Source organism: Staurois parvus, unplaced genomic scaffold (genome assembly GCF_062004578.1).
Source record: "Staurois parvus isolate SC_StPar_1 unplaced genomic scaffold, SC_StPar_1.0 ptg002113l, whole genome shotgun sequence".
Classification (NCBI taxonomy): domain Eukaryota; kingdom Metazoa; phylum Chordata; class Amphibia; order Anura; family Ranidae; genus Staurois; species Staurois parvus.
The window spans coordinates 2,008,586-2,025,926 of record NW_028319909.1 but is presented as its reverse complement, the minus strand read 5'-3'; the positions used below and the strand labels follow the sequence as shown (position 1 = coordinate 2,025,926).

The following is a 17,341-nucleotide window of genomic DNA, read 5'->3' as shown; positions in this document are numbered from 1 at the left end:
CCAGGTATCAAATGAAGGAAATTTGATTCAGGAGGAAGTCTAAATATGTAAAAAGTATTGACCATAAAAGCTTGCTGAACATACCATTTCTTCCCAACCTTTGCAGCTACAACAACCTCTTCTGGGAAGGCTTTCCATGAGATTTTGGAATCTGTTTGAGGGAATTAGTGTCCATTCAGCCAAAAGAGCCTTTGAGAGATCAGGTGCTGATGCTGGTTGAGAAGATCTGGCTTATTATTAACATTCAAATTCATCCTAGAGAAGTTCATTAGAGTTGAGGTCAGGGCTGTGTGCAGGACCCTTGAGTTCCTTCACACCAAACTCATCAAACCATGTCTTTATGGAGCTGTCTTTGTGCATTGGGGCACATTAATGCTGGAACCGAAAAGGACCTTCACCAAACTGTTACCTCAAGGTTGGAAGGCCAAAACTGTCTAACGTGTCTTTGTATGCTGTAACACTAACAGTGCCCTTACCAGAAACATTTGAATACAATAATCTTACAGACAATTTTGGATTACTCAGGTGGGTGTTATGAGTGGGTATCCACAATCTTTTTTTTCCCATCAATTGCACTTTAAATAACTAATATTAAGGTGAAAAGGCACTCCCAAAATGTCCAGAAATGGCACATTAAAGGCACAAATTCATAATAATTAAATATATATATACAGTGGGGATCGAAAGTTTGGGCACCCCAGCTAAAAATTTGTATTAATGTGCATAAAGAAGCCAAGGAAAGATGGAAAAATCTCCAAAAGGCATCAAACTACAGATTAGACATTCTTATAATATGTCAACAAAAGTTAAATTTTATTTCCATCATTTACACTTTCAAAATAACAGAAAACCAAAAAATGGCGTCTGCAAAAGTTTGGGCACCCTGCAGAGTTAATATCTTGTACTGCCCCCTTTGGCAAGTATCACAGCTTGTAAACACTTTTTGTAGCCAGCCAAGAGTCTTTCCATTCTTGTTTGAGGTATCTTTGCCCATTCTTCCTTACAAAAGTCTTCCAGTTCTTTGAGATTTCTGGGCTGTCTGTCACGCACTGCTCTTTTAAGGTCTATCCATAGATTTTCAATTATGTTGAGGTCAGGAGATTGTGAAGGCCATGGCAAAACCTTCAGTTTACGCCTCTTGATGTAATCCTCCGTGGATTTCGAGGTGTGTTTAGGATCATTATCCATTTGTAGAAGCCATCCTCTCTTTAACTTCAGCTTTTTACACAGATGGCATCAAGTTACCATCCAAAATTTGCTGAAATTTTATTGAATCCATTTTTCCTCCTACTCATGAGATGTTCCCTGTGCCACTGGCTGCAACACAACCCCAAAGCATGATTGATCCAACCCCATGCTTAACAGTTGGACAGAGGTTCTTTTCATTAAATTCTGTGCCCCTTCTTCTCCAAACGTACCTTTGCTAATTCCGGCCAAAAAGTTCAATTTTAACCTCATCGGTCCACAGAACTTGTTTCCAAAATGCATCAGGCTTGTCTGTATGTTCATTTGCAAAGTTCAAACGATGATTTTTGTGGTGAGGATGTAGAAGAGGTTTTCTTCTGATGACTCTTCCATGAAGACCATATTTGTACAAGTATCTCTTTATAGTGGAATAGTGTACCACAACTCCAGTGTCTGCCAGATCTTTCTGGAGGGATCGTGCAGTCAAACGTGGGTTTTGAATTGTTTTTCTCACAATCCTGCGAGCTGTTCTGTCTGATATTTTTCTTGGTCTTCCAGATCTTGCTTTAACTTCCACTGTTCCTGATGACTGCCATTTCTTAATTACATTCTGAACAAAGGATATTGACATCTGAAAACGCTTTGCTATCTTCTTATAGCCTTCGCCAGCTTTGTGAGCATCAACTATTTTCAGTTTCAGTTTTCTGCTTAGAAGAACCCATGGTGCTGATTGTTGGGGCAAGGTCAGATTAGTCTGGGCATTTAAAACCTTTTGAGATTGACATCACCTGGTCTTCCCAGACGATGATTGAGAACAATCCATGACACTGGCAGGTCTCAGCTTTGCAAAGGGGGCAGTGCATGCTATAAATTCTGCAGGGTGCCCAAACTTTTGCAGACGCCATTTTTTGGTTTTCTGTTATTTTGAAAGTGTAAATGATGGAAATAAAATCTAACTTTTGTTGACATATTATAAGAATGTCTAATCTGTAGTTTGATGCCTTTTGGAGATTTTTCCATCTTTCCTTGGCTTCTTTATGCACATTAATACAAATTTTTAGCTGGGGTGCCCAAACTTTCGATCCCCACTGTGTATATATATATATATATATATATATATATATATATATATATATAAGACACCCTGCTCAGGTTTATTGCACACTGACAGTGTCAAGCAGCCCACAGCCTCTCTCGGATCCCTCCTGGACCCCATGCAATGTGTGTTTCCCCTCTTCTGTCCAAGGCGCTGCCCTCCTGAAAAATGCCACCCTAGGCAAATGCCTTGTTTGCTTTGTGGTAAATACTCCCCTTCACAACATAGAAACTTTTCTTGTGAACATAATTGCAAATGTTGTGCATTTATGTCCTATAAAACAAGACAAAATATCCTATCTTTCATAAATCTAGAATGGTTTCCAGGTAACTTGATGGTTCTATGCTCGCACTGCAATGCTATTGTACTTGCTGTAATGTCAAGATTGAATAACGGGTATATAGGAGTCCTAGCAGAAGCAGAAGGTCTGGTTACTCTACTTGGCATTTGCTGTGTGCTTATGTGAAAGAATGAACAGGCTATATATAATTTTATCTTGAATTACCTCTTTTCTGCCATTACTCTTGTCTTTATAGACTGCAGTGTGTTTCTTAAGGTTCTTTTCCCTTTGCTATGAACCCCTGTGACAAGGCCAATGGAATAATGAACCCGGTAACTAATAGGTGTGAAGACACCAATAAAAAAAAGCACGTAATTTGCTATAATTTGAAATAGTTACAATATCACCAACATTTTTGTTATATCTTGTCATTAAAACCTAATTTAAATATGTTTTGGGGTGGCTTTTCTTGTAGATTTTAATGAAAAACCTGTAATCTTGGACCCTGGAATACTGACTGAAGGTAAAAGTGTGACCCTAACATGTAATGCACCAAGAGGCTGCCCCAACGCACTAATAACATGGCAGAATCAGACGGGAATATGGACTAATTCTACAAACCTGACATTTGTCCCGACTCGGAGTCACGATCAAACTTCATTAACTTGTCAGATGACCTTCTCATCATCGAAGCATTATACCCAAAATAAAATCACAATATCTGTTCAGTGTGAGTATAAAATATGAGCAAGTGGTTGGAAAATATAAAAAGAAATCATGCCAGCAACTAAAATGTTGTAAATTGTACAAACTGTCACCTACACATTATAATAAATCCAAAACCAAGCCTTTTTATAGTTTTAGCTATAGTAGGATAGGATTAAAATCTCTTTTAGTTATTTTTTATGTGGCTCTAATGAGAATGTCAGACAAAAGAATTAATAGTCTGAACATTTTTTAATACTGTTGTAAATGTAGCACTACCCCTTCAGGAGCCACTTGATAATTTGGGCTCTCTGTTCTGCACCTTGACTCCAAGAACACCCTCAGCCTTCTGACGCACTTGATTGAATGAAAGTTACTGCAAGCACTTATAAGAACACTAGTAAAGATAAGCCTTTAATTCGGCTGTGAATTTGCACCAGGAAATAGATACAAGATCATTTAGCAGTAAATGAACTCAATGTATTGGTATGAGTTACAATAAATGGTGGTCTGAACACACAGAAGGTAGGTTCGGACACAGTCCGCTAGTCAGTATAATTACTAAGCCAAAGTAACTCTGAATAGAGTTTTAAGCCACTAGATTGAGAGTTAGAAATAAACAGCGCATATAAACATTAACTGCAACGTGAATGATCATACTATAACCAGTTTAGAGTGCACTCTAGAATAATGGTTATGATATGGTGCAATGTCCTCTGAGAGATACCTCTTAGCATAGGCAATAAGCAAAGGTCTCTGTGTAGCAGCTGTAAAGGGGCAGTCTTTAGTCCTAATTCTAGCCAGCTAGCGTTGGGGCCCAATTGCACCATTGGTGCACATGAGAATAGTCCCAGTCATGCCTGCAGGCAGCAACAAGGCTACTAGATGGCTATATGGGCAGTTCCTAAAGGGCTCAGACTCTTTTCTTTAGCAGCACATGGTAAACCCCACAGCAGCAGCTCACTAGTCCCAGTAATATTGCAGCTCACCATCCAATCATACACAGCAATTAGTCCACTCTCTGCTCTGCACCCAGGTGACTCTGGCTGTCCTACACTCAGCACTCCGGATCCTGCTCAGGCCACCGTTAAGTAGCAGTGTTGGTGCACACTGGACATTGAAATACACTGTCTGAGCACCCTCATGACAAGAGGAAGCTGTGTCCTCTACAGCCTGGGAAATGATGCACTTTACCCTCGTTCTTCTGCAGGGCCTGGAGGTGGCTGCAGTTCAAACCTCATTACTTTCAGTGGGCGGTTCACCCAAGGGGACTAAATGTCCCATGATCCTACCCCAGCTTTTCCTGGTTGGTGAACATGACAAATCCTAATGGGACTGCTCATGAAATGACAACTCCCTCAGCTGTTTTCAGCAATATAGTATATGTGAAGATAGTAGTGACATCATTGACCAAATACGGCCCTATCCATATTTGGTCAATGTCATTGCTTATATATGGCCAGTTACCATATGTGGGCAGGGATATCACTGCTATTCCCATCCCTTTGCTTACATAGCTGAGGATTTCCGGCCATGTGAGCAATGTACCAGTGATAGTGGCAGTTGCTAGGGATGCATCGGGTGCCAGCACCCACTGTTTCCTTAGGAACCATTGACAGCAGGAAGTACTACTTTTATACACTGTATGATGCTCAGGCCCTTTCGAACAGAAGGTGAAACCATTGGCTCATCCCTAAGGAAAAGTCAAAACAGCTATCACATGTCAGGGGCTCAAAGTGTTCTCTCTTTATCGGGAGCTACAAGACAAAATGACATTGAATGTTAATCAAATCATAGTCAGATTCATATATTTCCATATGATGTATAACTATAGATATGAAAACATATAAAAACTATTATATTATAATTAATTCCATTGTTGATGCAACTTATAGAAATCAAAATAAATTTTGAATTGTTAATGCAATCTATTTTCTTCAAAATGTATTAATAATCAAATTAATTTTAATATAGTGTTTGTTATATTTGTTTTCAGATTATTATGATGTCAATTTTTTGGGTTTATTATGATTGTTGAAGAACTTCAATGTTTAACTAGCATAGAAGTTCATATACAGTAGTTGCATACAACCACCATTGTATTTGTCTTATAGCTCTGAAAAAAAAGGAAGATAATTTAGCCCCCAAAATGCATTGAAGAATGATGTCTTCTTGTATGAATTTTCATCAGTATTTAAGGAGCTTTGGACCCCTGGCTTCTTGGTCTGGCGCTCTCATTAGACCTATAACTGGCTTCCAAACTCTGGCTCCCCTAGCTGAAAGGTACCCTATTTGTGGTGAGAGAAGCCTCATCAAAGCCACTGTTCAAGCCCCGTTTGAATGCTAGTGACCTTCGTTGACCACAAAATATTTATGAGTCAAATCCAGTGTCTCACTCATACATGTTCCAGGTTCTTCTTCCTGTCTGTACAACACTAGAGAGATTACCCTTCAGTTCCTGAAAAGACCCCTCTAAAGTGGGGGAAATCCTTCTTAGACAATTGTCACTAGAACAAGTGTCCTTATGGAAGGATTTGTCCTCTATTTCTGTTCTGGTCACAATTCAAAATGTTTAAATCTTCCTTCACTTTCAATTTTGGTGACAATGTTCCCCAGGAAATACAGGCACCTGGCACCTTCACCTTTCTCTTCTGATCTCAGATACATGACCAATAGAGACATGGCTCAAATCCAAAGGTAAAAAAAAAAAAGCCCAGCACATCAAAAAGGGTAAATGAAGGTAACTGAGATCTCAGTTGATATTTGAGGTCCTCTTTTTATGTGCTGCCCATGTTTTTGTCTATGACAATATAAATCCCACAAAGGATTTAACCAAACCATTGCCCACTTAATCCAAAACATAAAACGTTTTGGCTTTAGATACATTTTTACTTCAGTGTTATAGCACATAAAATAAAAGCACTGGAGCTTTTTTTTTGTGGGTGTCCACCAATTGGTTGAATCACTCACCTATTTCTTAGAAACCCAACAGTAGCCATTGCCTCTTCTTCTTCTGCTAGTTCAAAGATATTATTCTTTTAATTATATTTCCAGTGTACTTTCATATTCTACATTACTATTCCAACAAAGAGGAGTGACACCAGCATTGGCTGCAGAAGTTGGGCAATTAAGTGTTCAAGGTTTTGAACCTGTAAATATCTTGAGCTGTCTGTAATTGGTAAGAAAAGATTTTTAAATATTTATTTATTTAAAAAGTTTTGGCTTTAGATACATTTTTACTTCTGTGTTATAGCACACAAAAGAAAAGCACTAGAGCTTTTTTTTGTGGGTGTCCACCATTTGGTTGAATCACTCACCTATTTCTTAGAGACCCAACAGTAGCCATTGCCTCTTCTTCTTCTGCTAGTTCAAAGATATTATTCTTTTAATTATATTTCCAGTGTATTTTCATATTCTACATTACAATTCCAACAAAGAGGAATGACACCAGCATTGGCTGCAGAGGTTGGGCAATAAAAGCTTTTTAAATAGTCATTTATTTAGGCAGTTAAGCCCTTTGCCGGTCCCCACTTCTTGAAGGCTAATTCAGGGCATAAAGTAACTCTACCACTATTATAAAAACCACAACCAAAGGTACAGTCCTTGTTGCCTATTTCCATTCTCTTTAAGAGCTATGGTGGCTTAAACATCTTCCAGGACACTTCCAGGTGTGTCAGATACGTAAATCTCTTTGGTTCCTTCCTTAAATCATTATTTTATCCTACAGAGACACAGGGGCCGGAGAAAGGAACCATAGACTACTGCAACTCCCTCCTCACTGGCCTGCCTTGCCGCTGGCTATCCCCGCTTCAGTCGATCCTGAACACGGCTGCCAGACTCATTCACCTTTCCAACCGCTCTGTCTCCGCCACCCCCCTCTGCCAATCCCTCCACTGGCTTCCGATTGCACAATGGATCAAATTCAAAATCCTAACGCTGACGTACAAAGCCGTCCACCATACTGCCCCGAACTACATCACTGACCTAATATCCAAGTACCACCCAGCACGCACACTCCGCTCCTCACAAGACCTCCTTCTCTCTAGTTCCCTGGTCTCCTCCTCCCATGCCCGCCTCCAGGACTTCTCCAGGGTGTCACCCATCCTCTGGAACTCCCTGCCCCAACCCATCAGATTATCACCTACTCTCCTCTCCTTTAGGCGCACCCTGAAAACCCACCTCTTCAGGGAAGCCTACCCCACCCCCTGCTAACTTGCCGACCTCCTTCACTCTTCCTACCACTCCATCCCCCACAGCTATCTCCTCCTGTGCCACCATCCCCTCCCTCCTAGATTGTAAGCTTGAAAGAGCAGGGCCCTCGAACCCCTCATGTTTTGCATTGTATTGGTATTGTTCTGTCACATGTTCTGTCCCCCTCTGTAATGTACAGCGCTGAGCGAACTATTGGCGCTTTATAAATACTGTATAATAATAATAATAGCCTGTAGAGGAGTATCAGGTATCCGACACTTCTGGAAGTGGCAAATGCTAAAAAATTGTCACCTACAGAGGAGTGGTAAGAATAAATCTTTTTCTCTGCAGCCACGCCTTTGGTTTTGGGTTTTAAAATAGTGACTTATTTACTTAAAATTGTGTTAAGGTAGCCAAAGAATAATCGACTTACACAACATTGAGCACCTGATGGAATAATGAATGCTTTGTATCAATGTATATTGGTTTATTTTTTATTTCTGTTTATATTACAGATCCACCTTCCATCTGTATTACCATCCTAGGTATTGTTGTACATTTCATATATTTTATCACATTAACTCATCTTGTAATAAGAACAACTGTCTCCAATATAATATCAACATGATGCATAGTGCTTTAGCAGACTAAATTGGATTTTATTAGGGTCAGGGTTTATAATTACCTTAACTTTTTTTCTGTAACCCCTTCCCGCCGGCGCCAACCGGCCCTTTAAGAGTTTCAGACGTGCGTGGGGCGTGGTTTAGGGATCATGTGACTGCCGTGACGCGTCGTCACGGCGGTCGCATGATCGGGAAAGGTCCCGATCGAAAGAGCGGACTGGGACCTTTCTGTGAGTACCGCACATGTGTGCTGGGAGCGCGCAGGACGCGCGCTCTCAGCACATATGTTTTTTGTTACATGAACGCAAATGTGCGGCCGCTCGGCGTCTAGGCCCAGATGCCCGGGAGACCGCACACTTGTGTGCGGCTGGGGTGAAGGGGTTAATATAACTATAAATATGAAATATTACATATAAATATTTGCATATACCCAAAGAACCCCCAGTGGGTTCTGTACCCTTGCAGATTTCTACCATCGATGAGCTTCTTTCTCTTTTTTCTTTAGCAAATTTGATGTATGAAAAATCAATAAAACTGCAAAAAAAAAAAAAGAATCCCCAGTGGGACTTTAATGCAGCAATGGGATGATACATATATAGAAAGAGACATTTTGTTAAAAGAGATTTGTATCACCTTTATAACATACACATTGCCATTGTAATATATATGGGTTCTAAAAAGAATATTGCTCTGACAGTGTTCTTACATGAGAATTTTTAATACAAGAATATGAAACCACACAGAAAAGAATGAAAATACCCCGACCCGATTCAATCATTCCACATTCTAGATCTTCCTCAGAGGGCATGAGAGACAAAGGGCTTATATAAATATTTTGTATCTTCCATGAAGCCAGCACATGCTATTCTCATTTCTTGTGCACATTTTCCTGTGTCTCCTTATCTCCTGTAGCCATAAGCCAGTTCCAGTTGCCTACAGAATTCAGTAGCTCAAGCTGCAATTTACATACAAGTAAATAAGTCAGAGCAGAGACTCCCGGGGACAAAAAACTTACTTTAACAATTAATTTTTTTGTCAGGAGAATTTGTTTAAAGACACTGGCAGTTTAGGGTGACCACTGGCACTCCCATCTTCAGCAATTCACCCGTCATAGTTTTATCTACCTTAACTGGCACAAAATACCCGGTGCTTTCAGGTACGGGGGAGCAAGTGACCTAATCAATCAATTCTAATCAATAGTCACATTATGAAAGCAAGGACATCACTTCTTCTCATGGGGCATATTTACCACAAGGCAAACAAAGCATTTGCCTAGGGCAGCATTTTTTTCAGGGGGGCAGCATTTTTTTCAGGGGGGCTGCAGCATTTTTCAGGGGGGCAGAGCTGCCCCCCGAAAGAAGGGATGGAAGAAAGGACACATGCAGTATGGGGGTCAGGTTGGATCTGAGAGAGGCTGCGGGCTGCTTGTTGGTGTATGCAGAGCCCGACTCTTATTCCCAGGGATGTCCGGAGCTGTGAAGGTGAGTGTCTTCTCTCTCGCCGGGGTGGGGGTTGCCAGTGTATGGGGGGCGGTGGTGGAAGGCTCTCTTGGGTGGGGGGCTAGGGTGGGGTGTTGTTGGTCAATGTCAGTCTCTTGTTATGGGGGAGGGGGGTGTTTGTCAGTGTCAGGGTCTCTCCGTAGGGGGGGAGGCCGATTTTTGTGTTGCCTAGGGCAACACAAAACCTAAATACACCATTGCTCCTTCTTATAGGCTTTGATGCTAGCTGCTACCTGTTAGCTTGGTATCGGCAGTGATGGATGAAGGAGCGTTAGGGGATTATTGGAGAGGTAACTATCAGTGGGATGGAATGGGGTTCACAGACATGGCAGCACCTCTTTAATAATTGCTTTTTTGTCTGTTCTACAGAAATACAAAACCACACCATCACTAACTGTACCATACAACAGGAATTGACAGTACAAGAAGGAAGCTCACTGGCTCTGAAATGTTCGGTGGACAGCAAACCTGGAGCTCAGGTGACCTGGATGAAGGGAGAGAAGAATGTGCTCAGCAAGGGCAATGGAAGTGAGCTTGTGCTCTATCTGAGCAATATATCATCCAGCGGGGCAGATAATTATCACTGTTTGGCTCACAATAATCTTTCGGCCATTAATCAAACCATCAATATCATTGTGCAATGTAAGTAGTAAAGTGTGCCGAAAAATGTATACTCATAAAAAGGTACCTACGTCCCAAAATGACTAGGAAGAAATATAGTTGAGGCAATACGGACTTTCATGGTACCACTATAGATATTACAACATATAAAATGTATTACATTAAATTTATTATATATAAAATGCATACAAATATCATGCTCAAAAATCACAATGATAACTCTCTCAAAACTGGACTAGTATTGCCATAAAATGGTACTTTTGAGCACCATAGATCAGATGGTAAATTCTTAGACGTGTTTAGCCAGTTCTTGTCAACATGTTTCGCGGTTCCTCTACTTCGCCTGTAGTATTTGAGAGCATACTTTATCTACAGGAAACCAGGACTGACCATTTGGAAACTCGGGCACTGCCCGAGGGCCCGGGGTCAGTAGGGGGCCCCATGAGATGCCCCTGGTACCTTTTTCATAGGCTTTTTTGAGTTTGGGCAAGGACACAGGGTGTCAGGAATGGACTTGCCAACGGTGGTGGGACTCACCTGCCTTGTGGGCTGCAGCACCAGGGCTGGCCAGCGGGTGCTCTCAGAAACCAGAAGCTCACTCCTGCAGTCAGCCATCACCTGAGGCTGATTGCAGGAGGTGTATTTAAGGAATGGCCAGACCTGCAGTCAGTGCCTTGGTGTATGTTTTCCATGAGCCCCTGTACCTGCATCCTGTCTGCTTCCTGCCTTATTCCTGATTCTGCTTGATCCTGACCCTGAATGAACTCCGCCTGTCCTGACCTCGGCTATTCCTGACCACTCTCCAGCCTGCTCCTTTGGTACCTTGTCTGCCTGATTGTTCCTGACCCGGTCCGTCTGACTACCCTCTGCCTACTCCTTTGTGTCTTGTCTGCCCGATGATTCCTGACCCGGCCCGCCTGACCACTTCACCTCACCAGTCCTGACTGCTCTTATCTGTGTACATTCCGTTATCAGTTGGAGGTTTGGTTTTGTTATATTGTGCGTTATATTTGTGTATAACCTTTAATAAATTATATTGTTACACCATACTTGAGGCTGCATTTCCATGTGTCAGTTCACGCATCTCTGGTCTTACCGGGAGCCCTGACACAGGGGCCCCATGATCCCCTGTTGCCCGGGGGCCCCATGAGTTTTAAGTCCACCCCTGCCCATGTGCATAGGAAGAAAGTATCCCACTTCCATTGATTCAAGCCAACTGGGCATAATCTCTATTTCCCTATCCAAGTTGAATACCCCTAATAAAGCAACAAAACCAAGCCCATGGACTGGTTACCATCTCCTGGATGCAAGTTGGTGTGAGAAATACCTGTTGCCTGGCTGTGCAGAGAGAAGCTTAGAGATACCCACAACCAGGAGCGGACTGACCATTTGGGAACTCGGGCACTGCCCGAGGGCGCGGGGTCAGTAGGGGGCCCCATGAGATGCCCCTGGTACCTTTCATAGGCTTTTTTGGGTGTGGTTTAAGTGTAGGCAAGGACACAGGGGCCCCATGATCCCCTATTGCCCGAGGGCCCCATGAGGTGTCAGTCCGCCCCTGCCCCCAACACAGAGGCCCCATGATCCCCTATTGCCCGGGGCCCCATGAGTTGTCAGTCCGCCCCTGAGTACAGCATAATACATACATGACATTATTTTATAAAACCAACAAGTTATTACTCAAAGTTAAAGTGTTACTAAACCCAGGACCCTTGAAAAAGGCGCACCCAGGCATAGATAGCTAGTCCACGAAGGGTCACATGGTTCTCACCTCAAATGGTATCATTTATGATATTCTCAGCAGCCACAAAGGGTCAACAGTGCGATAAAAGTAGCCAGAGGACCATAAAGAACGGACAAGTGACAACCTAAGGTTCCTAAAGCAGAAATCAAAATTGTGTATGTTGTGTAATAGTCCAGTTTTGAGAGAGTTATCAGTGTGATATTTGGGCGTGATATTTTTATGCATTTTATATACTCTTTATAATAAAGTATATTGGTTTTAAATTCTATACGTTGTAATGTCTCTGGTGGTACCATGAAAGTGCAATGTAAGTAAATGTGCTGTTGCTGTTTTTGTTCAATTGGAAGTCTGGCAAGGAACACCCCTTCCATATAGAAGTGCAAAAGGACCCCCCCCTCTCCTATGCAGAAATCTCATATTTAGTCCCCTGCTGGTTGAATGTTTTTAGCCGATTAAACTCTTCTGGTCCAATGTTCTTAAAGCTTAGTTCTAGTCAATTTTGTGTTTATTAAAAGTCAGCACCTACAAAAACTGTAGCTGCTGACTTGTAGCCTCCCTAGCGGTCTGATTATGTCCATATTTCTGTGCTCAAAGCGGTACATTTTTTTGCAAGGAACTCTGTATTTTTTTTATTGTAGGCTGTAATTTTTAGGAATAACTCACTGAAATCTGTCCGAACAAGAGTCTAGTAAACATCCCGGGTAGGATAAAATTTGAAACACGAAAACATAAATTGTAATTTAATAAATAATCATAAAAAATAATAATAATACATTTAATTCAATAATATAATCAAACCAAAAACACTGAAATTTGAAATATAGCGCCAAGTTCGCACATCACTGAGCTCAGTCGCAGAATCGTTTTCAGTCTCTGATCACGAATTTCCCCCGAATCATTATCACTCAATCCTGCGAGTGGTTCTGATTTGCTATCGCTGTTCTCTAGCCGGTCTAAAACCGCTTTTGACCTAAAGGGACGCTTTTTGGACGCCATGGACGTTTCTCAGTTTCCAGGCAGAAAGAACAGTAAAAATGCAGGCAGGGCGCCGGACAAAGCAGTAGGGACAAAATGTATGTGAAATGGTTTGATACAGGAATGTTATACTATGTGATTTTAGTGTATTTAGTGAATGTCACTTTTTCACATTTTTAAATTTCCAGCCGTTCCATCCCCCGTACGTCCCGAGGCTCGCAGGGAACGGAACCCAGAAGACATATGCCGGCATCGGCTGGAGGACATTGCCGGGGACACTGCAGGAGGGACATCGCGGGAGCGCAGGACAAGGTAAGTGAAGAAGAGATCCCGGAGCAACGCCGCAGTGTATTCCCGAGTGTAGCTCAGGGTTACCGCTTGTGGAGCTACACTCAGGAATACCGCCAGGGGGGTTAATAACACACACTTGCCTGTCCCAGGATCCAGCGATGTGCTCACCTGCAACGTCCCTTCTCTTCTTCTTCTCTCCCTGGCGCCGGCATCTCAACTGTGGGCACCAGGCTCTGACAGCTTGTGGCTTCACAGTCGGGTGCCCACTGCGCATGCATAAGTCGCACTGCGCATCGTGATTGGTTTGCCAGTCTTCTAGGACCTGTGAAGTGTCCCAGAAGACTGAGGAAGGAAGACTTCTGGCTCACTTTGCTGTGGCGATCTGAGCCGGAATTGGGAGCGGATACCCATCAAAAACAGGTATCTGCTCCCCCCCAAAAAAGTGCCAAATATGGCAGTGTAGGTGGGGAGGAGGCAAACAAGCAAAGCTTCCTAGACACCCCACCGCCCATCGGGACCCCCTCCGGGAAACGGGGACACCATGAGGCTGCACTAGAGGAGCGCCCTGTGTGCTCAGCCTGCCTGACATCGCCGGACTGGAACCTCTCTGGGAGGAGATCTCCGCCCTGGAGGAGGAAAACAACCCGACCGTCCCTGGATCCTTCCCAGCACATCCCAACCCGGGGAGAGCGAGGATGAACTCTGGTCAACCCTTTCAGTGGGTAGTTGCCGAAAAATAATTTTTCGATATATATTGCCTCAGGACGAACCTTTACAACCATAGAGGAAATCTCCTACCCAGGGAGCAATACCGGTTTAACCCCTTAAGGGGAACTCCGGGGGATGTGGATCACCTGTAAAGCCCCAATGATCCTGTCTGATGACCTACCATCCCTTAGAGGGAAGACCACCCAGTTCCTGACTCCCCTTGATGACATCTGGAATATTGATATAAGGCGCATTTTACATGCGCGTCCAGTGAGTGCGCATTATTTACACTACAATTGCACGGACACCGGTTCCAGAATAACCAGAGCACATGAGTCACCTTTTTGAACTGTCTCACTCACTATTTGAACTGGTCTAATTTTATTCCATTTATGCATTTTTATGCATTTTATATTGGAAACATATTTATAGATCTATTTATTTATTGATATTTAACTTCTTAGCGCTGCACCCCCCCTTTTTTGCAAGCAAAGTTTCCACTTTTTGGGTGGAACTCCTGCTTTAGGAGGTTATGGGTTACATTTCGCCTGGCAACAAGGAAAACTATTGCACATATATTACAGACATTACAGGAACTATTTGTTAAGCTTTCACGAATGTTGCGCCGTTCTCAAAGCACATTTTTAAAATGAATCTTCCCCTTAGACTAGAGGCTTTTGAAAAAATTAGTTTTCTTTTTGATGAATGTTGTTTAAATTGGTGTTTTTTTTAAATCTGCCTTTATTTGTGCTTTAATGGCTAGTATTTTTTAAATTAGAATTTAGCAGAATATAGAGTGTAGAATTCTCAATTAATTCAATAATTGCATACATGTCTTTTAATATAGCGGATAATACAAAGTATCTTCTGATTGCTGATGCAGTTGGAATTGCTGTTGTAGTTGGAATTGCTGGTGCAGTTGGAATTGCTGTCGTCTTGTTGGTTGCTGTAACACTGAAGCTTCTGTTGAGTAGCAGGTAAGCCATTATAATTCACCTTTTTTTTGGCAAAGGAAACTACTTTAACCTCCCTAGCGGTCTGATTATGTCCATATTTCTGTGCTCAAAGCGGTACATTTTTTTGCATGGAAATATGTATTTTTTTTATTGTAGGCCTGCCATTTTTAGGAACAACTCACTGAAATCTGTCCGAACAAGAGTCTAGTAAACATCCCGGGGATGTTACAATTTGAAACACGAAATCATAAATTATAATTTAATAAATAATCATAAAAAATAATAATATAATAATAAATTTAATTCAATAATATAATCAAACCAAAAACAATGAAATTTGAAATTGAGCGCAAAGTTCGCAAATCACTGAGTTCAGTCGCAAAATCGTTTTCAGTGTCTGATGAGGAATTTCCCCCACGAATCATTATCACTCAATTCTGCAAGTGGTTCTGATTTACTATCGCTGTTCTCTAGCCGGTCTAAAACCGCTTTTGACCTAAAGGGACGCTTTTTGGACGCCATGGACGTTTCTCAGTTTCCAGGCAGAAAGAACAGTAAAAATACAGGCAGGGCGCCGGACAAAGCACTCGGGACAAAATGTATGTGAAATGGTTTGATACAGGAATGTTATACTATGTGATTTTAGTGTTTTTAGTGAATGTCACTTTTTGTCATTTCCAAATTTCCCACCAGTTCCGTCCCCCGTACATCGCAGGGAACGGAACCCAGAAGACAGATGCCGGCATCCGCCGGATGACATTACAGGGGACACTGCAGGAGGGACATCGCGGGAGCACAGGACAAGGTAAGTGATCAAGGGATCCCGGAGCAACGCTGCAGTGTATTCCCGAGTGTAGCTTGTGGTTACTGCTTGTGGTACTGAAACTTTACCCCGAGCTACACTCAGGAATACCGCCAGGGGGGTTAACCAATCAGAAGCTACCTCATGGAAACATTTGCACTGAAGTAATGGGGTACGCCCAGGGGCAGACTGACCATTTGGAAACTCGGGCATTGCCCGAGGGCCCAGGGTCAGTTGGGGGCCCCATGAGATGCCCCTGGTACCTTTTTCATAGGCTTTTTTGAGTTTGGGCAAGGACACAGGGGCCCCATGATCCCCTATTGCCCGGGGCCCCATGAGTTGTCAGTCCACCCCTGGGGACGCCTTTTGTTATTTTACAGATATGTAGGAATAAACTGAAGCTGACAAGCGGCAACCGTTTCTTCTTTTTTATTATTATTTATTTTTTACTTGGTTTAGACCTGGTTCACACCAAATGCGGCTTTGAAGTCTCACTACTTCAGCTGAAGTAGCGCGATTTGAAAGCCGTCGGCAAGTGCAATTTTATGTGTGGCTTGCTGACTTCTGTCAACTTCATGCACAGATGCCAATACAAGTCACACATAAAATTGCCACAAAAAGTGCAGGAACCTTTCTCAAAAACAAAGTTGGAGTCAAAATGGTTTTGATTTACTAAAATCTGGTGCACTCAGCAGGGCCGGACTGACAACTCATGGGGCCCCCCGGAAATAGGGGATCATGGGGCCCCTGTGTCCTTGCCCAAACTCAAAAAAGCCTATGAAAAATGTACCAGGGGCATCTCATGGGTCAGTAGACCCCGGACCCTCGGACAGCGCCCAAGTTTCCAAATGGTCAGTCCGCCCCTGGCACTCAGTATCTGGTGCAGCTGTGCATGGTAGCCAATTATCTAACTTCAGCTCATTTTGTTAAGCTTTGGCAATAAAATCTGGAAGCTGACTGATTTTTATGAAGAGCTGCACTACACTCTTCAGTTTTAGTAAATAACCCTCTCTGATTTGAACGATTCCATAGGCACAAATAGGGTGCAACTTGTCATGCGATTTCGAACTGTCAGATCGCATGACAAATCACACGGGTGTGAACCAGGGCTTAGTAAAAGGATAAAGATTTTAATAAAATTAAGTCAAATACATTACATTGCCAAAAGTATTGGGCCAGTCCTCCAAATCATGTGATTCAGGTGTTCCAATCCCCTCCATGGACACAGGTGTATACAATCAAGCCCCTAGGCGTGCAGACTGCTTCTACAAACATTGGTGAAAGAATGGGTCGCTCTCAGGAGCTCGGTGACTCCAAGCGTGGTCCCGTGATAGGTGGCCACCTGTGCAATAAGTCCATCTGTGACATTTCCTGGCTACTAAATATTCCACGCTCAGCTGTTAGTGGGATTATAACAAAGTGGAAGCAACTGGGAACAACAGCAACTCAGCCACCAAGTGGTAGGCCACGTCACATGACAGGGCAGGGTCAGCGCATGCTGAAGCGCACAGTGCGCAGAAGTCACCAACTGTCTGCAGAGTCAATAGCTAAAGACCTCCAAACTTTGTGTGGCCTTCAGATGAGCCCAACAACAGTGCGTAGAGAGCTTCATGGAATGGGTTTCCATGGCCAAGCAGCTGCATCCAAGCCTTCCATCACCAAGTGCAA

General features: G+C 42.7%; 1 protein-coding gene across 2 annotated transcripts in view; it reads left to right on the top strand.

Moving 5' to 3' along the window:
• LOC149432715 (sialic acid-binding Ig-like lectin 12) overlaps positions 1-17,341 on the top strand; it is a 42,948-nt gene that overhangs the window by 12,926 nt on the left and 12,681 nt on the right. For both annotated transcript variants that reach the window (XM_089664980.1, XM_089664979.1), the window contains exons 5-8: positions 3,037-3,291; positions 7,973-8,002; positions 9,949-10,221; positions 14,763-14,892. In XM_089664980.1, the coding sequence (XP_089521106.1) occupies positions 3,037-3,291; positions 7,973-8,002; positions 9,949-10,221; positions 14,763-14,892 (688 nt within the window). The remainder of the gene's footprint in view (positions 1-3,036; positions 3,292-7,972; positions 8,003-9,948; positions 10,222-14,762; positions 14,893-17,341) is intronic.